At 52.7% G+C, this 23,379-nt stretch overlaps 1 protein-coding gene across 1 annotated transcript in view; it reads right to left on the minus strand.

Moving 5' to 3' along the window:
* ASTN1 (astrotactin 1) overlaps positions 1-23,379 on the minus strand; it is a gene marked incomplete at both ends in the record, with an annotated part of 54,946 nt that overhangs the window by 8,905 nt on the left and 22,662 nt on the right. Inside the window, 14 exons of the mRNA XM_084211132.1 lie at positions 967-1,155; positions 1,327-1,431; positions 4,099-4,226; positions 4,539-4,733; positions 5,539-5,705; positions 6,205-6,355; positions 6,672-6,809; positions 7,279-7,353; positions 15,049-15,133; positions 15,333-15,500; positions 16,307-16,456; positions 17,510-17,617; positions 18,059-18,205; positions 19,703-20,099. Coding sequence (XP_084067258.1) covers positions 967-1,155; positions 1,327-1,431; positions 4,099-4,226; positions 4,539-4,733; positions 5,539-5,705; positions 6,205-6,355; positions 6,672-6,809; positions 7,279-7,353; positions 15,049-15,133; positions 15,333-15,500; positions 16,307-16,456; positions 17,510-17,617; positions 18,059-18,205; positions 19,703-20,099 — 2,203 coding nt within the window. The remainder of the gene's footprint in view (positions 1-966; positions 1,156-1,326; positions 1,432-4,098; positions 4,227-4,538; positions 4,734-5,538; positions 5,706-6,204; positions 6,356-6,671; positions 6,810-7,278; positions 7,354-15,048; positions 15,134-15,332; positions 15,501-16,306; positions 16,457-17,509; positions 17,618-18,058; positions 18,206-19,702; positions 20,100-23,379) is intronic.

Here is a 23,379-nt window from a genome sequence, read left to right on the forward strand (position 1 = left end):
TGCCAATACTGAGAATTATGAAGCTTCTTGATGGAAATGATGCGTCCGTTGTGGCGCCTGTGAGCTCCAAGCTCACACTGCCTGCACCTGGGAATTCCTGGGCAGCAGCAGCAAACCAAGGTCATCTAAAAAGCAGCAGCTCTGCTCAGCATCCCCCATGCCCAGGCTTGGGATCTGGCTCTTGTTTGCTGCCCAACCCACCATCCCCAGCATAGGCAGGAAAATGCCTATAGGCAGCTTTGCTGAGGCCAGCACGAGATCACAGAGTCACAGAATCCGAGAATAGTTTGGAATGGGAGGGACAATAAAGACCATCTCGTTCCAGCCTCCTGCCATGGGCAGGGACACCCTCCACTAGACCAAGGTGCCACAGACCTGAGGACAGATGGCAGCAGGCAGGAATTAGGCTGCCTCAGCTTTGGTAAAACTGCCATTCAAAGTGGGCAGGACCTCTTCCACAGGGGATCCATCACAGCTCACTGCAGCCAGGGCACTGGAGGGGATGCAGCAGTGCCAGAGGCCCTGTGCACCATGATGAACCTCCCAGCTCCTAGCTGGTTCCCTGGCATTAAAAGCGTTCTCCCCAAGAGAAGGAAACACATTGGAGAGAGAAAAGTCTGGCTGCAGGATGCAAGTGGAAGAGAGTAGAGATGGCAGAGACAAAAGGAAGGAAAGAATAAGATTAAAGACAACAGTTAAGTCCAGAATGAGGCAGGATGGCTCGGTGGGACTGGTGCACTTGTCTTTCCCTGGGGCTGTGGGCATTGATCTTTCTTTTTGCCTGGCCTGCTGCAATCCATGGGAATCATTTGGCTGGCTTCAAAGGGTGTGAGAGCCGGGTGTGAGACAATGACATGGGACATGGTCCTGACACAGGCTGGGCACCCTCCAAAATGCCAAAAGCAAACCTCCCTTCCCACTCCCACGGGGTGGCTGTGAGTACCCTTCCCAAGGATAAGCTCCTACCTTTGCTGATGTCCTCATACTCCAGCCAGAGCTGCCGCTGGACCTGCCTGTTGGGATACCAGATGGAGCAGGACTCCTCAAAGCCGTACACTGCCTCTTGGATGTAGTGGTTGCCAAACTGGTCCAGCAGTGCCACAAAATCTCCGCGGGAGGTGGCTCCATCCAGAGAGTGGAGTGCATTGCTGAAGGCTGGGAAGGAGACGGAGGAGATGCTCAGTTCCCAGAGCCCACCAAGCCCTTGCTACCCCCTACACACTCACAATGGACAGCCAGCCTTTGAGCCCATCACCTGCCAGCAGAAGGCTGTGTCACCTCTTGCCATCCTTTCTCCCCTTATTCCCCATGTCCCTGCACACTTACACTGGGAGATGGTCATCTGGTTGAGCCGGACGTGGTACATGACAGACTGCACCTTCCAGTGCTGCAGGAGGGGGTACCCAGACACCTCACTGAAGTTCACCATCCCTGCCAGAGAAAGGACACAGGGACTCAGTGCCACTGCTGAGCAATACCTCACCATGGGGATGCTTGTAGCCCTTCGTGCCTTGGGCAACACAGCCAGCAAGCTGGGAAGAAGTCAGTAAGGAGAGTTCTGTACCCACCACATACCCCTAGGGAGAATTCAGAGCTGAGGGTCAGGTGGTCCCCAGCAATTAAAATGATGGCTTTGAAGGAAAACACGTAGGCTTGTTTCATTTTGCTGTCCGGGGCTCTGCGCTGGAAGATAATGAGACTCCTCCTGCACCCGCTCCTGCTTCCTTCCCAGTGCCCACTCCCCAGGCATGCCCAGGTGTGCTAATTATGTTCCTAATGAGAGCTGTGCTTTTTAATGAGCCGTCAGCAGGCCTGGGAACGGTCACCGTCATGCCACGTGTGCCCAAGTGCCACCAGCCAAGAGGCCCTGGGTCCCCTTCGGCTGGGACTGAGCTGAGCGGGCAGCAGATGGGCAGGGAAATCACTTGCCTGTTGATGCTAATGTTCCCTCAGGACACTGTGGCAATGCTGGGGCTGAAGAGGACCCAGAGTTTGTCCTTCTCCTTCAAAGACATCCTGTTCTTCAGCCATTTAGCTGTGAGTTACAGAAGCCAGGAATTCATGGAGACCTGGGCTGGGCAGCCACTTACTGCTGCCCAAGGCACAAGGCAGCTCAGCTTCTATGAGCAGAGGGACAGAGAGGCCACTGAGCTCAGACAAAGCCCCAGCAAGGGAACTGAAGGGTGCCCATGGCTCTGAATTTGGTGGCCAGAGCATCCCCAGAGTGCCACAGCAGGATGCTGGGACAGGCCACCTCCTCCCTCTCAGCTCCAGTGCTGCACAGCCAGCACGTCACGCCACACTCTGCTGCTAACAGGCACCCAGCAGGAGTTCAGGAGGATAACAGTGGGCATCCCCCCCTCTATAAGAAGACCTGCAGACAGAGTATAAGCAGGATAAGATCCTTTGCCTCCAGCACCTCTCTCTTGAGTGCTGGCTGCTGCCAACAGCTTCAAAGCCTTGCTCTTCCCTGCAAAGTGTTTATGCAAAAACAGCCCTTCCTTACTCAGCAGCTCTGCCTCTCGTGTATTCACAGTGATATCCAAGCTTCTGACAGAGAATATTTTGCTTCTTTTCCTTTTTTCCCCCTTTTTTTCCCTCCCTCTAAATCAGCCACAAAGCCAGCAGAGAGTGGGAAATGAATAGCATCATTTACTGGTTTTTACCTCCCCAGCATAACTGCCAGTGAAATCCCAGTCCCACTGACTCTGCTGTGATGCTGAGGCTGTGGTGGCAGTGCCTTCCTTACATCCACGTAACCATGTCACAGGCAGGAGAGCCCCATTGGGAGGCAGGTGTCCTCCAGCACCTCCAGGCAGGGTTGAGCATCCCCTGGGAAGCAGGAGTGACCCACCCATCCATCTCTCTTGGGGAAGCTCAGCCCCCAAGACCCACCAGAACCCTCCTCCCTGCTGAGTCTGCCTGCACCTTCATTGCCATGCACCCTGTCAGGGCAACCAGCATCCACCAGACCCTGGATACAGTCCATGGGGGCTCCCCAAAATCCTCCTGGAAGCTCTGCCAGACAAAGGGAATGCAGAAGGTCTCCTAAGAGACAAAAGCACCTTACTAGCCACATCCTGTGCTTGGCAGCTCCTTGATGTCAGGGCCATTTCAGTCAACAGTTGCAGTAAGGTAGAAAAATCATAGAGAAAAGCTTCATAAAATCAGGCCTGCTCTGGAATCAGTGGCTGGCCTTGTCAAGCTAGTACTTTGCAAGTTCCCACGTGAAAGCAATCCTGGTGTGCACAATTCATTAACATAACAAACTATTCCTGGGTAAAAAAATTACTTGTACCTGTATGAACTGTTTTTGCACCATTAGATAGAAAAATGAAAACTATCTTTAACAAACAACTGTCCCTGCATGTAGACACAGGGTTTGAGTGACCAATCAATACAGGATAACAACTTGTTACCAATAAAGTAATTGGCAAGAAAGCTACTGACCAATTGGAGTCCCACATGAGGTCTGTAAAACTGTATAAAAAGGAGTTATGTGCATAAAAAATGGCTTTTTCCACCATGAAGAAAATGGAGTCCGAGTGATTTATTCCCATAAACAGCAACAAACACCAAGGAAATGAAGGCTATTTATGAGTACTGGCAACTTGGAAAAAAGGCAAATCCTTGAAGGCTGTCTAGGAACCCATGACAACCTATCACTCATGGCCCATGATGCTCTGGTACAGCAAACCAAAACATTTTGGTTTTGGTGGCACTGGGTTTTGAATGCTTCACTATATCAGCAAAGAAATCAAAGGTAGTTGGAAAACCTTTTTTGCCTTCAAACAAAAAAAAAAAAAAAAGAAAAATCCTTTTCTAAATGCCCCAAATATTTGATGGGTGCTTGATCTTTTACACTCCATAAATAGTTTACAGCCTTTGCCTTTCCTTCATTTTTAATGCCTTCCTCTTACTGGAAAGAGGAACCAACCCTCAGCTGCTGGTTCCTTTATGTGCAGCTGAGCACAGGGTGCTAAAGCAGACTAGATATATCCCCCAGTAGATGTATCCTGTGGGAGGTTAGGGTGCTGAGCTGGACATGCTGGCATCTGCCTCAGTGGGAGAGACACGGATCCAGCTGGACTCACTCACCAGTGAGGAACTCGGGGTCAGGAGTGGGGTCAGAGAGCTCCTCTTGGCATTGGTTCTCCAAGGGCACTGTGGCCACCACCAGCCCATCGGGCAGCTGCTGCTCCAGGCCCCGGGCAAAGTTGTTCTGCCTGGAAGTTAATTGCAGAGAGAAGAGCAAGGCTGTAGGACAGCAGAAATGACTGCAAGCAAGTGACCCATCCCAAAAAAACACCTGGTACTTCTCCTTTCCTTCAGGAACAGTTTAAAAAGATGTCTACTCTTGATGGAAAGTGTCAGACCCACCCTCCCCACCAGCCCCTCCATCTTCTGCAAAGCAAAGCCAGACATGGACGGACAGGCAGTCTGCTACGGTCCGGCCCCAGGCTCCTTCCACGCCTTCCTCTTGGAGAGGGTGCTGAGGTCTGACCTTGCTGGGGCCCCCTCCCCACGTCTGAACTCACCTGAAGGTCCCTTTGAGCACCTGCCCTGGTGCCACCTCCTTGGAGTGGTTGTTGTAGCCGTAGAAGAGCTCCCCAAAGAGCGTCTGGTTCATGGGCAGCTCGCGGGGCTCGCCGCAGTCCCCGGCCTCGGGGCACGACTCCGAGATCAGCTGGCACGAGCGCCCGTCCGCGCCCAGCTTGTAGTCCTCAATGCACCTGGAAAGCCAGCACGGGGCCCACTGTCAGCTGCAGCCCCCCCAGCACTGAGGACAGACACAAGAACAGAGGAGACCCCCTCCATCCCAACCCTACAAGCTCAGGGGGGCAGCAGCAATGGACAGCAGCACTTTGGGGGTGTCCCCGTGGCCAGGGAGGGGATGATGGGTCACTTCTCGGAATCTGTGCTGGTCAGAGCGACCCCAAGATGTGTCACAAAGTCTCTTTTCCCAGCCCAGCAGTCGAAGAAGGAGTCAGAACTCTTCAGTTCTTGTTCTCAAGGTTGTTGATTGTTTCTTATCTATAAAATTCTTTCTCCAACCCGCCGAGGTCTGTCTGGCAGGTCGGGTTGAGCCACACTGCCCATCCTTGGGGCAGTGTTATCTTTTTATACTAAAACTACATGTACACTATTTACAATAACTTCCCAATACCTACCACCTATGTTAGACAGTGAGCTTCCACTCTAAACCAATCTAAAAATGCCAACATCACCCAGAAGATGGAGGCTAGGAAGAAGAAGGAAAAAGGACAGGGCATGCCCAAATTCCTCCATCTTGGGACCCCGAGCCCCCATTCTAAAAACCTGAAAATTTTATTTTTAACCCCATGACAAACTATTATTCTACTTAAACTTTCTTGACTTGTAATTCTTCATATAAAAGTTGGCAATTGTTTTTTCCATGGGTCAAGATCAAAGGCACAGGGGTCTTGGGCTCTGTGCCAAGGTCTCTGAGCCCCCTGTCAGGGTCTCGAGTCCTGCAGGGCAGCCAGAGGAATTTCCTGGGTTCCCACAGTCACTCACCCACAGAACATGAGGATGTTATAGAGCAGGGGGTCCTCGGGCAGGGGCACCATCTGCTGCAGGCACAGCTGCTCGCAGCCCCCGTTGAAGCCGTCGGAGCAGTCCACGCCCATGTGCCGGTCGTAGCAGCCCGTGCCGTCCTTCATGGGGCTCAGTCCTGTCGGGCACTGGGGGGGTGGAGGAAGTAGGAGGTGAAAACCCATGGAAGGTGTCTATCTGTGGGGCTGAGGTGGAGGGAAGGGCTCCAGCATTGCCCTCCACCAGAAACTGCAGCCTGAGCAGTGCTCAGTGCTGAGCAGTGCTCAGTGTATCCCCTGAGGTGGGAGCCCCCCAAGCCATCCCCTACCAAGGCAATGTGCTGGTATCAACCCCACTCTCCAGCAACACAGCTCCAGGGACTGACAAAGCCATGCTGCCCTTTCCACACCCACTTTGTCCCCACTCCCACAGCCTCTTCACCCCAATGCCCAGCTCTGGTGACACTGCAGTAGTGCACCCCAGCCCCACAGACCCCCTGTTTTAGAGCAGAGCAGCTGTGGTGGTGACACACACAATCAACCTCAAAATGTGCACCCCAAAGTGACAGCAAGGGAGGAAGGATTCCCTTTGTGTCCTGCCCTTCCTTGCTGACACCAAGGGGGACTGCAGGTGCCTGGGGCCACGCACCACACAGCCCGTGGAGTCCAGCTTGCGGTCCGAGATGCAGCGGAAGTTCTTGCTGCAGCCGCCGTTGTCCCGGGAGCAGTCGCGAACGGGGCCGAAGGAGTCCAGCAGGACCTCCAGGCTGTCGAAGGAGGACGAGGTCATCAGCTCTTCCCTGTCAGGAGGAAGAGGAGATGTGTCACTGCTTCCATGAGGTGCTGTGGATGCATGCATGACCGTGGCTGCTGCATGGGTTTTTCCAGAGCTCAGGCCTTCCTCGAGCTGACGGTGAACTGGATGGCAGCCAAGCTTTTAGGGGGATGCAGGAGCTCCTGAGATGAGGAGGAATACTGCCAAAGGCTCGGCTTTGAAGGACTAAAGAGGGGCCAGTTCGTGGTTGTACACATCTCCACTGGCAGAACGTGGGTGGGGATGCCAGCTCTGTTTGCTGAAGCCCCTCCTGAGCTCCCTCACCCTGCCATGGCACCTACCTGACCTCCACTGCATCCTCCATCACCGTCATGTCAGTCTTGCACTTGGCTGAGGGGTTGATGGCCAGCTCAGCTGGTGGGATGACGAAGCTCTTGCTCAGGGGCAGCCACATGCCCTCCCCCAAGGTGTAGGTGAACCTGCCAGGGAGAGCAGCAAAGGCTGGCACAGAGGGAAAAGCTGACCCTGGAAGGTTGTCTCCACCCAAATCCAAGCCCTTAAGGCCTCCCTGATCATCCTGCCAGCCCAAACTAAGGTGTGTGGGCAGAGTAAAGTGGGGTGGCTCCTCCAAATACAACCAATGATTCCCAAAAATTGCTTGTAATTTAAGTAATTTTAAAAAATAGTAAAATAAGTAATTAAAAAAAACAATTTAAAAAAACCCTTTCATTTTCCATAGAAACTCTCCTTCAGAGCCTAAAACTCACTCTCACCATGGACAGAGAGGAGGAACTGGCTGCTGGGTATCCCAGCCATGCTCACATGTCCCCAGGAGGTGGCACAGGGCAGCTATGCTCAGCCCTGCCAGCGGGGCTACCTGCATGCCTGCATGCCCCGAGTCCTATTTAAGCCCCAAAATGTGCTGAGCACGTTGCCTTCACCGCTTACCGAAAAATCTTGTCAGAAGGCTGCTCACCCAGCACCAAGTCAAAGCCACGCTGGAAGATGGTGTATGGCCAGGGCCTGGAAAAAAAAACCAGGAGCATCACACCAGCACCATGTCCTCACAGCTGCCCACAGCCCAAAATGCTTCCCCTGCTCAGCCCCCAGATCACATGCAGAAGGGTCCTGGGGTAGGATGACTTGGAGGGTAACCAAAAGAACACAATAAAATAGCCTCAGATCCAAGATTTTAATTTTGGGGTCCTACAACATCAGATTCTTGTCCCAGCTCCAACCTGCCAATAGACCAGTGGTGTGCTGCACTGTTATTCTGGGGTTGGATGCACTCCAGCCATCCTCACATCTCTTCATGCTCAGTACCACCTGCCTGTCCTGTTTTAGGGATTTGCATCACAGCTATTGAATTGCAAAAACAAACCAAACCACAGCTGGACCCTCTCTCCGTGAGGCTTTTGCCAGGCAGCACATCAAGCCTGGGACCCCAGTTTCACCACCTGCCTTATTACCACCCTTGTGTTTCACTGCTCCAGGCGGGGGAGCTTTGCAAAGTGGGCTGGAAGACAAGCGTGGAGGCAAGCAGGAGGCTGGAGAGTTGGTCCATCCCTGCTGTTGTAGATAGCATAGGGTGAGGAGTGATGAGCCACTGAGATGTGGAGGCTGGTGCCTTTCAGTGGGGCACCCATGGCCACGACACCTTTGGGATACGAACCCCAGAGCACAGCCCTGCTGGCAGACCACCACTTGCAGAGTGAGACAGACAAGAGACCCAGCCACGGTGGGCTTTGAATCAGGCAACATGAACCCCACTCCCAAACCCTGAAATTCCAAATCCCCTTTGCAAGAGCTCAGAGCTGGGGAGAGGAGGTTTTCCATCCCGTCGCATCGCTGCTGCTAAAATTCAGAGTCAAGAGTGTCAGGTGCCAGTGACAAGCGCAGGGATTTTCTCTCGAGGCAATTACAGCTCTCCTGCACAAGCAGTTTAATTTCTACTCTGAAGTTATTTCAGCAAGGACAAAAATAATAATAATAATAATACAAAAATCCTGCCTGCAGGATTACAGCATTCCTTTGCTGGGATACAATGCTGTTTTCCTGTCTGGTCAGCTGGGAGCTGGGGATTACATTCAGCCCACAATCGGATTGCCTTGAATGAGGTCAGCTTCATCCAGAAAGAGATGTGCTCCTTGTGTCTCGCCAACACCTTGAATGCTTCACTCCCCCACCTTCCACTGCTCCTGCAGATGGGTTTTATTCTTGCTTTTGAGGAGCACATCAGGCTGGGAACAAAGGCAGAGGCTGTATAGAAGCGAGGCATTGTTCCCCATCAATTCGGGTGGAAAAGTGGTTGTGGAGAGCTGCTCTTGGCTTGCAGCAGAGCTCAGTGCTGGGGCAGGTGCTGTAGATGCACAGGGACTGCCACAACTCTGCCTGGTGGCACGTGTGGACACACCCAGGACACAGAGCCAGCGTACTTGGACCCTCCTGGGAGATGGAAATCAGCACCCAAGCCATGTTGTGTCCACCCAGGATGCAATTTCCAAATGTGGCTAAAATTCCTGCAATCATGGAGTCCCAGAATGGCCAGGATCATCTCATTCTACCCCTCTTCCACTAGACCAGGTTGCTCCAAGCTCCATCCAGCCTGGCCTTGAACACTTCCAGCAGCTACAGTTTCTCTGGGCAACCTGTGCCAGGGCCTCACCACCCTCATAGTGAAGAATTTCATCCTAATACCTAATCAAACCTGCCCTCTGTCAGTTTGAACCCATTACCCCTGCTCCTAATGCTACATGCCCTTGCAAAAAGTGGGGATGGCTTTGATCCAGGGAAGAGGTTCCTGTGCTCCAGGAAGGGAGATGTGTGGCATCTCCTCAGCCTGCCACACTTTTCCCTTACTTGGGGTCAAAAAAAGCCCCTTAAATGCAAAGTTCAGCCTTTAGCTACATCCCTACATGGCAAGGGAGAGTCAGGGCTGCATGGCCTTCAGAGCTCACAAAGAAAAGTGGCAATGATCAGCAGCTCTGCAGCTGATCAGGTTGGATTAAATGGGCCAGAAATGACAGCCCTCAGCTTCCTGCAAGCCTTGGCACTCAGGTGGGCATCTGAAACAACAAAATGGGGAATTACCAGGGCACCTGACAACCAGCAAATTCCCCACACTCAGCCAGCAAGCTCCCAAGGCCAGAGTGCTGCCAGTGGATCCCCAGGACAATGTGAAGCCTCTCAGCTTTTCTAGAGGAACCATTATCTGGATGCTTTGCTCCACATCTGGGCTTGAGTGGAAGCTCACAAAACACCTCCTCAGCCCTCCAAACCTGGCACTGCTGGCAATGCTTTGAACCAGCTCAACAGAGCCCTTGCCATGCTTAAATTGCAGTCCCTAGGGGAGGAGGCCAGACTGACTTGTAGCACCAAGAACTGCGCTCCAGCTTGTCCCCACTGCCTGCAAAACTCTTCCAGACAGGATGGGTGGGGTGAGGAATAAAGCCAGAGCTGGCAGGGTGTGACCACCATGAGCTAACCTGGAGCAGCTGGGGCTGGCAGAGGCTGGAGGGGCTGCAGGAGAGGGTCCCTGCAGAAGGAACAAGAAGCTGCTGCAGGGGAGAGTGACTGAGATGTCACTGCAGGAGAAAGTGGTTGGTGGCTACACACTGGAGTAGGTGACTTCACAGCTGGTTCCCTGGCCTCCTGTGCTTTTCAGGGTTTCCAACCAGTGCACAGCACAAGGATGGCCATGCCAGGGTGAGGAGACCAGAGCACCCCTGCTGCACCCAAAGTGGGGACCCATGCAGACCCAGAACCACCCTGAGAGGAATAGTGGATTTGTCTTTACAAACAAGCTGTGGGTCTGCTGGGAGATAAAGCCAGCACTGGGAGGTAAAAGAAACAACGGGAAGGATTCCACTCATTGACAAATGGAAAAAGATTTTTGCTTTTACTAATGAACTTTAGGTTTGCTGATAAATGAAATTAGACATTGAAAGATGAAAGAAACAATAGAGAAGCAAACCCCCTAAATTCCATAAGAATTCAAAATTAAAAGGGAGGGTTGTACATTAGAGGGGAATCCTTGGTATAAGGCATTGCAGGCAGTCTGTACCTCTCAAGTACCTCAGCCAGAAGGGAAATGTGGCCAGGAAATTGGGATAAAAAGGAGACTGCATCCTCCAAAAATTTGAGAGATCCCAGGGGAATGCCCCATGGCCTCTCCCTTTATTCCAATAAAGCCAAAAAGGACTCCTCTGTCTCCTTTTTGGACACAAACCCCTGGTGTTTTGTGGATTGATTTTCCTAACCACCCTGATGGCAGAAGAGCAGAGAGCAGGTCCCACCCGAGCACGAGTGACACCGGCAATGCCACGGCAGCTCCTCCCCAGCTCCCCTTTGCTCCACCAGCTCTGCTCGGGTTTCAGCTGCCCATGCCTCTCCCCCTCCCAGCCTGCCATCCCCTGCAAGCAGCTCTTTATTAAAAATGCTAATGTTGGCACTTTCTGCCTGGGCTGCCCGTAAATCTGCCAGGGGAACGAGGCGGGAGGAGGCGGGTGGGTGGCTCGGTGAAAGGATCTGAAAGAACCAGGAGCTTTTTATCAGCCTGTCCTTCAGCTTGCAAAGCAGAGGCTCACAGCAGGGGATGGAGAGAGGCAAGGGGGAAAAAAAAGATAGAAAAAGCGGTGTGGGGAGAAAAAGAGAGAGAAAAATTAATACTTTAAGCAGGAAAAGTGCTGTACTTGGCACTTCAGTGTGTCCCTCGCTCTTCTGTGGGATGGGGATGGGATAAGAGGAGCAGGTGCAGTGCCAGGATGGGGATATGGTGTGAGGAGGGGAAGGGAAGGGAAGGGAAGGGAAGGGAAGGGAAGGGAAGGGAAGGGAAGGGAAGGGAAGGGAAGGGAAGGGAAGGGAAGGGAAGGGAAGGGAAGGGAAGGGAAGGGAAGGGAAGGGAAGGGAAGGGAAGGGAAGGGAAGGGAAGGGAAGGGAAGGGAAGGGAAGGGAAGGGAAGGGAAGGGAAGGGAAGGGAAGGGAAGGGAAGGGAGCTGGGTGAGCAGAGGCTGATGCACTAATTCGGGCCCTGTGCTGGAAAAAACATCTGCAAGGCTGTGGGTGGGACAGGTTCCCAACAGTTAGAGCAGGATGAGAGCACCCAGCCTGGCATGTTCACCATATCACCTTAAACTGCCCCAAATCCCTCCCCAGGCCACGGTGAAGCCCACTGCAAGTTGAAAGAACACATTGAAAAAGACTCCTTCAATCCAGAGCACCTCAAATCTCAACGGGGGAGGCTGAAAAGTGCACCGTGGGGAGGGGAAAGCCATGTCTGAGAAGGATCTAAGGGCTGGGATGAAAAAGTACAGATGCAGGCAGGTAACAGTTTATTAACTAAAGACAGAATGTGCTGATTTGATTTTTGGCCAGGTTGTACCACAAAAAGAACGGCAGAAATTTGGTCTGATGAGCCAAGATGAAGCGTGGCTGGTAGGATTGCTAGAAACTGCATCCTGCTCAGGGAACATTAGAGTAAGAGTCGAAAAGGAGCTAATTAACAATGCATATCAAAGCAGGGAGACAGACTGTGAGCACACAAACAGCACCAGACAGATTTGTTTAAAACAGGCAAAAAAAAAAAAGAAATTAAAAGAAAAAAAAGCAGCTGATCAAATGTATCTGCTATCTATGATCAAAAAGATCTGAGTTTTTGAAAAACTGAAGATTTAGGGTCTGGACACGCTGGGTAAAAGATGCAGTGTGGAGGCGTGGATCTCAGTCTGGTACCCAAAATACACACACACAACACAAAAAGCTTCTCACTGCCATCACCAATAAAGTACAAAGACGAGCTCGCCCTCATGAGCAAAATTAGATGCTACTGAGTGAACAGACACCGAGCCAACTTGTCATCACTGTAAACAAAAACAAACCAACGGCAAAACTATCTAAACCAAAGGGCTGAAATGAGTTTTCAGATAAAAAGGCCACCCAGGGAAAACAGAGGAGGTCAGATGCAGAACACATCACTCCCAAGTTTGCCAAGGGATTTGGCAAATCCTGCTTTGTTGATCGAGGGCCAGTGTGGTTTCTCTGGGGACTGACCCGTGGCAGCAGCACATCACTCCAATATTGCAGGGTTCAGAGCACATTGGACAAACAGTAGTCAGAAATGTTTCAGGCACAGCTGATCTCACCTTGAGATGGGGGGAGAGAGCAGAATATTTGCAGACATCTCTTTCAGGTGAGCCTGCAGGTCACCTGGTTGGGCTGGAACTGGGAGTGAGCTGATGAGCCCAACAAAAGACAGCACAGCACTCAACCTCTACCCCAAAAAACATGAATAGCAGCTGACAGCTACAAGGTATCCAGGTAAACAGGCTCTGACAAGATGGTTCTCCTAGGCTAAAGAGCCTTCATCACTGTCATGACCTTGTGGAGGCCAAAGGTTCGTGCAAAAGGGACCTCCACCATCACAAACCCTTCCAGGCAGAGCTGCACTAAGCAGCACCTGGGCATCAGCAACAGATAGCAGAAAAGAAAAAATGCTCTCATGAAACACCAGCCTGCCCTCAGCATCACAATGCTTAGTGTGAAGGTGCTTTCAAGAGCCCCTAAAAATAGTGGGAGCTGCAGGTAGGGATGGTGAAGTGTGGTTTCAGCTGCTACCATCTTATGAAACAAAAATCTTACAGGTTCCATGAAGAAGCACAAAATGACCCCAGTTTCAAGAGGCTTGAGAGAGTTTTCTAAGGATGGTAGCAGCTGCAGCACTGGAGCCTTCTTGAGGGCCCAGAGAAGGGCAGGAGGACTTTGACAGCCCCACCATGGTCTAGGGCTGTGAAAACTGCCAGGTTTCTCTGCCCCAAACAGAAAAACATGCTGCACATAATTTGTCATAGCCAACTCTGGTATAGAAGAAGAAACACAAGACAAGATATACCCTGGCCAGGTATGAATCCTGTTGCAGGAGAAAAGGCAGAGAAGAGGCTCCTGTGGGAGCCCCAGGCTGGAGATAGGTCTAAAAAAGCAGCCCCAAATGCCCCAAAGGAGCAGGGGAGGTCCTGAGCACCTTTCAGGTGGACATTGCTGACACCAAAGCTGGGTCAGGAGATGCAAGCAGGCCCAGGGGGCTTTAGGAATGCATTGGTCTTTCTTGCCCTTGGCTTCTCTCCTGCTCGTTACATCTACATTTTTTCCCAATTTACCTGAAAGCAGCATCTTCATCTCCACTTTGCCTTCAGAAAGTGAAGCAGCTAAATCAGGAAAAAGCTGGAGAAGAGCAGTGTGCACGGAAGAAAAGTGTGAAGCTGCAGACCCACGCTCAGGAGCAAAGGAAAAGCAGGGGATCAGGAAGCAAATGTTTCTCTACAGTCCTTATCCATTTTTGTTACTAGCCTCCATGGACAAAGTTATTTGCCAATTTGCTTTTTGCAAGGTGTTGGGCCCAACACACCAAAACCATATGCGGCTGTGGGTGGCTGTGGGCTCTTTCCAGCCCACTGTGAGACACTCCTAAACACAGCACCTCCCAAAAAAGGCAGGGGAATAACCGCCACCCCAGCCTGTAACTCAGTGCCTCCTATGAGATGGCACAGAGGAGCTGGGGACATCCCTCTTGGACACTGGCCCCTGGGGACACACAGGACAAGGAGCTGTATTTCTGCCTGCACTCTCCTCCCCCAGCAGTGGCACCTCACAAGGTTTGGGGACCATCCCCACGCCCCACAGCACATCCCCAGCGTGGGGCCACCCGCACCACGAGCTCACCACCACCCTGGCTCAGGCACCCTGAGCAACAACTTCACTAACACAGCTGGTGCTAAATTGCCTTCAAAATGATAAAAACCAGAGAGGGGGCTGGAGATGGAGCAGCAGTGCTCCCCCCAGGGCCCCAGTTCAAAGGGACACAGCGGGGCTGTGCTGGCACCGACAGCCCCCCACTGCTGCCAGCCCCCAGCGCAGCAGCGCGGCAGGGGGGACACCAAACCCAGCCTTTGATGATCCTTCCCTTCCCACTGTGAACACTAATAACTTCAGAGAGGGCATCCTGCCTCGTGCAGGGCCACCACTGATCCAGCTGCAGCATCATGAGATAAGGGGGGGGGGGGGGAAAAGGGTTTGGTGGGGCCTCTGAATTTGGGGATGTCTTGGCTTTCCGCACACCACCTCCAGCCGTTCCTGGGAGCTGCACGTCACAGACCCACGAGTGGTGAGGGACAGATGGAGCACCCCCTTGAGGGTCACAGGGAGATGGGAACTTTCGGAATCCACCACCAAATTGCTGCTGAAACATCAGCAAAATTTCCTTTACCACCTCCAGGTGTGTAAAGCTTGGAGCAGACGGTGACTCCTCGGTTCCCTCGGCCACAGTATCAAAGCATTTCATTTTCCCAGTTTCCAGTGGGGGCCTCAGCCCGACCCCAGCCCTCCTCTGATGCCTCACACACCCAAAACCAAAGCCCCACAAGGGGCAGGATGCCCAAGATAGTGCACACAAGGGTGGGAGGAACAGCCTTGATCTTCTCCAGGGGGTGTTGGCTCTGAAATATGACAATGGCCTCTTGCACATCATTCCTGATTATTTCAAAGAAAAGAAATCCTCGCCTCCTGCAGGCCCACTGCAGAGCCCAGCTGTGTGCTGACCTTACAATTCACTGAGGTGCCTCTAAGAATTTACTACAGTTCTGCCATCCAAGAAGCTCCCACAGCTGTGGTGAGGAGCTGTGGAAGCCCAGCAGCTCGTGTGAGGACACTCCAAGCCTGGGCACTCACCCCTGGTTCGTTCCCCACTCGTTCCTGATGCAGAGGTGCTTGTGCACAGGGTCCTTCATGTAACCTTCATAGCAGAGGCATTCCCCTGTGGAGACAGGGACATCAGGGGCATGGGAGAGCACTCATGGGAAGGCTTTCCATGTGCTTCCCTGCTGAGTGCAGCCTGCAGCCACACCAGGACACCCAGCAGCTCCCAAGAAGGCGAGGAAGCACCTTCCCACCACGGCTGAGCTGAGGAGGCAGAGGGGAGCTCTCAGACCCAGCCCACCCTCAGGAACACTCACCGGTCTCGGGGTCACACTGGTGCTCACAGGGGTCCAGGAGGCGCCGGGCACAGAGGTCCAGGGCCCAGGGCCCACTGGAGTTTTGCTGGGAGAAGAGGACAACCTGTGCTGGGTTCAGCCAGTCGCTGGCATCCAGCTGGCTCCCCTCCAGCAGGATGAACCGGCTTCCTGCCACCAAGACAAGGGGAGTCAGTGACAGCCACCTGCTGCCGCACCCTCCATCCCATGGTGGTCCCCTGCATCCCATCCATCCCGTGATGTTTGCCCCCCATCCTGTGATGGATCCCTCCATCCCCTGCCCATTCCCTCCTTCCTGAGAAAGCACCCTCTGTCCACAGCAGTTCCCTCTGTCCTGTGTCCGTCCTGTCTGCCATATGACAGCCTCCTCCATTCCATACCTGTCTTCTCTATCCCATGACAGCTCCTTTCATCCTGAGCCTTTCCCCTCTGTCCCACAGCAGCCATCTCCATCCCACACCCCTCCCCTTGGTCCCACAGATCCCTCTGTCCCACCATGTCCTTCATCCCACCATGGTCCATCTAGTCCCATATCCATTCTCCTCCAACCCACAATAATCTCCTTGGCCCTGTGCCCATCCTCTCCATCCTGCAGCAAGCCCTGTGTCCCACAACAGCCATCTCCACCCTGTGTCTGTCTCTTCTGTCCTGTGCCTATCCCCTCCCCCCTGCACCCCTCCATCCCTTGCTCCCAGCACGGTACCCTCCATCTCACACCAGTCCCCTCTGTCATGGACCCATCCCCTCCATCCCCCTCTGTCTTCCACCCATCCCCTTTATCCTGTGCCCATACCCTCCATCCCATGCCCATTCCCTCTGTCCCACTGCTGCCCTCCATCCCCACCTGTCCCTCCTGTCTTGCCCCCATCCTGTCCATCATTCCCCCTCTCCCCCTCCCTCACAGATGGGGCAGGAAGGAGTGGGTGCTGGAAGGGGTGAGAGCAGTGGGTGCTCACCGTCGGCGATCAGGTGCTCGGGGACATGGAGGGTGATCTTGACGACAAGGGGGCAGTTCATGTGGGAAGAGCACACCAGGCTGATGACACAGCTCGTCACACTGATGAGGGTCAGCGTGGTCTTGTTCACAGGGCTTCGGGGGGACCCCACTGCAGAGCACAGGAGCACAGTCAGGCCTGACACCTGCAGCACCCAGGAAGGTCTCTGGGTGCAGCCAGGGGACCTCAGGATGCAGAGACCCTGCCCAGCCCCCTGGAAACCCAGCCTCAATCAAATGGAATCACTTTGAAGAACATGAAGCAGCCTTTGCCATGGGAACTCTCCATCCCTCTCTCCTGCTGTGACCAAGATTTTCCTGATTCCCCCAGAGCCCTGGCTCTCCCACACCCTGCACTGCAGCATGCTGAGAGCTTTGCAGCAGCAGAGCTTTAAAGCAGAGCAGCAATATTAGGAAAAACGGTAAATGCAGTACCCTGGTTTTCCCCCCTCATTCTTGGTGCTTCACTCGGGTTAATTTTGTCATGACAACAGGCTCGTTGATGCTCTTGAAAAAGCAATAGAGAGCCTTAACTGCTCAGAGCATGCAGGTCTTTGACTTTTAATCTTTCAGCTGAAGAAGCTGAGCGGAAAACAAACTGTCTGGAGACAAAGCCTGAATGTCTGTCTCTGTCTCTGAGCCTTCCAGAGTCAGCTGAAGGAGATGGCTCCCAGTCTTGGCACTCCCAGAAAAACAAGGCATCATCCAGCAAACGAGGCTCAACGAGGGAAAACAGACACTAACTTTCCTCTTGGGAAGAGGAAACCTCCCAGAGGGACAGAGCAGGGCAGTGGGGCAAGACTCCAGCCTGGGGAGCGAGGCTGTTCCCATCCTCTGGTGCACGTACAGCTGGAGCGTGCACGGTGCTGAGCAGCAGCGTGGCAAGGCACGGGCCAGCCTTTGAAGCGTGTTACTCATTAATATACACCAGTGCCCAGCAGGAGCCTCCAGCAAAACATCAGAATATATTCCACCCTCTGCTGAGAAGCTCCACCAGAGAGCAGCAGCAGCCTGCTGCGAAGCAGGGACTGGTGCGTGCCTGCGGCAGCTGGGACTGCACTTGGGTTTCCATCTTTTTGCCAATGCAAAGTCTCCAAACCCAGGGAAGCAACGGCAAATGAGGCAAGAGGGATGGCTGGTCACCCACCCCTGCCCCTGCACCCACCTCGGCTGCGCCTGCGGCTCCGCGAGGGGTCCGTGTAGAAGGTCAGCTGGGGATCAGTGTCTGCCTCTGTCCCTGAGTCCCCCTCGGGGTTGAGAAACGCTGAGCCAGCTGCAGGGGACACTGAGTGTAGTCACGGAGGGGTTGGCACCGTGCCACCCCAAACCTTGGCATCCTACACCACCCTTCAGGGAAAGCCTCGCTCTACAGAGCAGAAGCTCCATCTGCCAGGTGCAGCAGGGACAGCATCTGCTCCCCTTCCCAGCACACACAGCCAGACTCCCCCTCCACAGATTACCTTGCACCTTTTCCCCATGGCTGTGCCAGTATCCTGCAGCATTTACTGGGGCAAACACCACCTGCATCTTCGCAACCAGCCCAACATCACTCGCATCCTTGCGGGCACATTTTCCGTTTCTCCCCACCCAAACCCTCTTTCCCACTCTCTCTCCACGCTCTGGTCCCATTTCTCCATCCCAGGAGAGGGTGGGTGGCAGGAATGTGGGTGGGTGGGAGCCCAAGGAGCCCCACCCGCCCCAGGGGCCGCCCTACCTCGCGCTTTGTTGTTGATGCGCTTGCGCTGGCTGCTGGAGGTGTGAGACAGCAGCGTGGCCTGCTGGTGGTTGGAGTCCACGGGGCTGGTGGCAATGATGTTGTCCTTGTACTTGTTCATCAGGGACAGCTTGGCGTTGTCGCTGCCTGAGCAGGAAGGATGGAAGGCAAAATATTTCAGGGATGAAGACTTTTAAAAGGGAGGGGGGTGAGAGAAAGGTTCTCTTGGGTCCATCTCCAGATCATCCTGAGGTGGTCAAGGTGCTGAAGCCAATGAGCTGAGCTGCCCCCAGGGCACACTCATGAGCAGCTCAAATCCTGAAGAGGACTGGCACCTCCACCAAACTAGCCAAAAGCTGAGATTTAACACTCAGCCTCTCAGGGCACTTCTTCATATGCAAGAGAGCTTCAGGCACCACACCATGATCTTCCCAAACTGTTTGGGAAGGCTCTAGTTGGACGGCTCAATTAGTGATATGACCAAAGAACAGGTTTGCTATAAGCCTCAAAGAATCCCTGCTGGTGATCAGAAGCCAGTGTTAACTCTGAATCATACTGATGGCAAGTAAAAATTTGCTACTAAAAACCTCACCTGAAAATGACACCAGAAATCCGGGGATACATAAGGGAAGTTTGGGGGTCACAATGGGATAGCATTGAGGGAGTCATGTCACCATATCATCTTCTGAAAAATCCCTTTGCCAGGATTTCTTTTCCTGGGAAGCTTCAGCTTCTCCATGTTTTGCTGCTCTGGAATGTGAGCTGGAGAATTGTTTACCCAGCATGTGAATTGTTTTTAATTAATGACCAATCACTGTCAGCTGTGCCGGACTCTGAGGAGTCAGTCATGAGCTTTCATGAGCACTCTTTTCTAGCCTTCTGTCTGTATCCTTTCTCTTTCTTTAGTATAATTTTAGTATATCATTTTCTTTTAATATAATATAATAAATCAGCCTTCTGAGAACTTGGAGTCAATTCTCATCTCTCACCTCATCCTGGGGACCTCACAACACAGCAGGAGCCCCATTCTGGTTCTCTGTCAGGCCATGGAAGCCACAAAGCAGGGACTGCTCTCCACTGGCTGCAGCCCTGGAAGTGCCTTCAGGGCACCACCAACACCTCACACCCAACGAAAACCCAGGGAAACAGGGAAAATGCTCCGGTGTTGCATTGTGATTTCAGGATTTACCTCATAACTTCGGATCCCTCCCTGATAATTCCCTGCCAGGTGTGTCAGTCACCTCTCCCTCCCCCTCCCTTGCACTGTCTGTCAGTCCTGGCATTCCAAAAGGGTGATTGGCAGAATTCAGAAGATGCCCCCTACCCCTGGGGGGACATTGGGCCATCCAGGTGTCCTTTGTCCCTTGAGACCTCCCCTCCTGTACCTGGTTGGTGGCTCCCTCCCCCTTCCCTCCCCTTCTCCCCGGTAAAAGGGCTGGGAACCACGCAGTCGGGATTCTCTTGGAGCAGTTGCTGCATTCAGAGGCTTGTGGTCCAGAATAAAGCTCTGGATCAGAACCGACTCCTTTCCTCCCCCATCACCTTAAAGCCACTGGCCATTATTCCAACACTCCGGGGAAAACACGCGCACGGAACCGCGGGGAGAAGACGAGCCGGAGAGGAGCCGGCTCAGCCCCAGCCCACCTGGCGTGAGGTCCATGCCGGCCTTCTCGTTGCAGCCCTGCAGCGAGTCCAGCGTGCGGGTGACCTGGCTGGCGAAGTCCTCGCCGCCGTTCATGCACTCGCGCTGCAGGTGGTGCCGCAGGTCGGTGATGTCGTACTCGTAGCCGTCCAGGATGGGCGTCTCGCGGATGCTGAGGGTGCCGCTGGAGTTGTGGCCCTGCACGCGCTGGGCGTTGCGCAGGCTCTCCCGCCCGTGGCCCCCGATCAGCACCGAGGGGATGTAGTGGATCTCGTTGGCGGCCTCGGCGCTGGCGCTCTTCTGGGGCTGCGGCACGCGGCGCCGCTTGCACCAGCGCCGGCGGGTGTAGAGGATCATCACCAGGCACAGGATGGACAGCAGCAGGGCGATCATCCCTCCCTGCGGGCACACACACACACAGGCCGTGGGTTTTTAAGGTTTTCTGAGCCTTCTGATGTTTACGTGCTTGTAACGGATTTTCTCACATATTGTAAATCAAAGGCGACTCCCACGAAGGGGAGAGAGAATGATGCGTCTGACTCCATCATCAGAAGGCTAATGAATTATTTTATTATGCTAGACTATGTGCATTCCATCTAAAGTGAATCTGCCATGCACTCACAGCTCTGATTCTCTCGTGACTGTCCCAACACACTTGTGGAGGAATGGTTACAGGGCAGAGGTTACTCTGACATGCTTTTGTTAGCTGACCAAGGAAGGACTGGGAAAGTACCAAACCCTGCTAATCTGAGTTTCTGCACCTGCAAGAACATTGTGTCCTTGAGTATAGCAGTAGTACGATAACAGTACTACTGTTACTACTCATGAGACGTGAGAAGCAGAAATGTAAGTTCTCAAGAATGAGGAAGAGCTGATACTGTAGTATAACCAATAGATTGTTTAGCTTGCATGAGCTTATTACATGTTGTGTATAAAAGTCTGGTGCTTATCAATAAAGTTGGAGCTTGCTGATTCTTACATTAAGAGTCTCAAGACTTCCCTCACCGCCACACACACTCACACTTCTTGGCCCTGATAGGCCAAGGGAACAAAACATCCTCGCTTTGGGTGAACAATCTCCACACTGCATTCTGCTTTAGCACAACACAGGCACAGCAAGAGAGGTAAGAATTGTGTTTTCCTTCTTCTCTGCTTGTCTCACAGATTCTCTCTGTTCAGAGGGCATGTGGATACCACGCTCACACACTTCCTGTAAATAACTCATTGTTTTGCATTCTTTTATGGAAGAGGAGAAATTTGATAAACTGCTGCTTTGTCCAGTGTCATTGGAGAGGTGGCACCCTCACCCTCCAATCCACTGTCACTTTTGGAAAACTATAAATATTAGAGTCAGAAAATAAACTTCCCCTTTCTTTGACTTGAGGGCAGCGGTGTGTGCGCTCGTGTTGTTTCGTGTCCTACAGCGACAGCCAGGGGCTGGCATCTGCCATCCCCTGGGACACAAACACCCCAGGGGTGCTCCAGGTCGCAGAGGGGAGCCCATCACCAAGAGTCTGCTGGCACCAGGAGCACCCAGTGCTGGCCTGGAGCCTGCCCTGGGCTGGACCAGTGTTGAAGCTGCCAGCGAGGCATGAAAAAGCAGCATTTAAGGCAAAGCGTGGTTTGTTTCACTCTCCTGCCTTTGAAAACAGAGATCAGCTTCATTCCAGGCAAATGCTCCTACGGGCAACTTTTTCTGACCCATTTCCAACCGGTTTCAGTGCTGTCACTCTCAATCCTGGGAGATGTTCCCAGGGTATCCGGCAGAAATTGCAGCACAGATTAAAAGAGATCAAGGCTCGAGACAGGCAGATGACTGACGTGTTCTTTGGGGAAGATGTTTGGGGAAAGAGGCTGAGAAAGCTCCTGTCCCACAGGAATGGGACCCCAAAACTGCACCTGGCCCTGCCAGCCTGCCACTGTCCCCAAGATCACCCTCCTGCAAGACGTCACAGATGGAGGGCGGTGAGATGAAAGTCCCAAACTGGCCCTTTATGCACAATTTGCCAAGAATAATAACAATAATAACAAGAAAAAGCATGTGGAGCCAGTTAAGAGCTCAGAGTCCATCCACAGCTCCAGTCTCCTTCCTCTTTTCTGTGCAACAGGTGATCTTGAGAAAATAAAATAATAGTAATAATCTGCTCCATTAGGATAAAACATTAAGGGAATTATTGAATGAGAAGTAGCTGGAAAAGGAAGTTTAATGGCCATTACAGTTTAACCCACTTTCATTTCCAGAATAATGGAGCTCTGATGCACCATCCCAGCCTCCTTCCCAACTTTCTTTAAAAACAAAAAAATCCCAAACAATCAAAAAAAAAAAAATAAAAAGAAAGAAAGAAAGAGGAAACAAACTCAGTGATTCAGGAGACCAACAGTCCTGCAGAAGTCAGGGGGCTGGCTGGCATCTTTCTGGCCAGGGAGCCTACAGCCAGGAAGTCAGAAAATCTTGCTGGGGCTGAAAACTTGCCCTGAATCATTGAAACCATAGAATCCTACAATGGTTTTGATTGGTAAATTCACCTCATTCCAACACCCTTGCCAAAAGCAGGGGCAAGCCCTGTCCACCCCGGCCTTGAACACTTCCAGAGATGGGGGAGCCACAGTTTCTCCAGGCAACCTGTGCCAGGGCCTCAGCACTCTCCCAGGGAAGAATTCCTTCCCAATATCTAATCTCTGTATCAGTCTAATTCCATCACCACATGCCTTTGTATCAAGTGCCTGGCATAGTCGTGCAGGAGTTTTAGTGGCAAAGTGGGAGCCTAACTCTGTATCATGCTGCAATCCCTATGAGTTCCTGTGGTCCATAAATTAGTGGGGATTATCCCCATCCCCACCAGAGGTGGCCTCCTCTGTCATGGCTCTCCATCACCCTAGAGAAAGCACACCTGCAGCTGGAGGTAGGAGGAATTCCAGGGCATTCCTGGCTTTCCTTCACCCTCTGTATGCACATAAAATCCCCCAAACACCAGCAAGCTCTGCCATGCACCTGTGATGGTGAACAGGAGAGACCAAGATGGAATTTTACTCTGGTGGATGCTCTCTTTTTTCAGGCAGTGGCTGTGGGGTTCACAAAAGAGACTTGTTATTTCACTGAAAAGGAGTTTCTTCTGCCCCAATAGTCTGAGCTCAAATTATCCCTGAGAAAAGCAGCCTGTGGACTCTTGAGATTTCAAGAGGCTCTGAGAGGAGGATGAAAGCCAGAACTGAAGTCTCCCCTACCTACTGCCTATTGGAGAGGGTCAGACCACCACCTCACAGCCCCTTTTCCCTCCACAGGAGCACTGACATCCCATTCTGCCTTATTCCCCCTCCATGTGAAGGCTGGGAGAGGAGCCCTGCCTGGGATGGGGGTGGGAGTGCTCCTCACCCAGTCCAGAGCAGACCTGGGTCAGGATGGATACAATCCCTCACTCACACCTCTTCCCTTGGCAACCACACAGCAAAGAGGGAAAATCAGCCTTGAAAACTCCACGTGATCCTGACTCCTGGCACAAAAGCCAGCCTCTGTTTGTCAGGAGGTAAGGATGCTGTCGGAGCTGAGCTGAGAGTGATGGGGGGAGAAGGGCAGAGGAGGGCTCAACCTGCATTTGCACATTTTGGTCTGACAGCCATGAGCTGCAGACATCCTTTTCATCAGCTCAATAACAAACCTTCAGCCAGGCACTTCTGCCTT

The sequence above is a fragment of the Fringilla coelebs genome, assembly GCF_963513975.1.
Source record: "Fringilla coelebs genome assembly, chromosome: 9".
NCBI classification, from domain to species: Eukaryota; Metazoa; Chordata; class Aves; order Passeriformes; family Fringillidae; genus Fringilla; species Fringilla coelebs.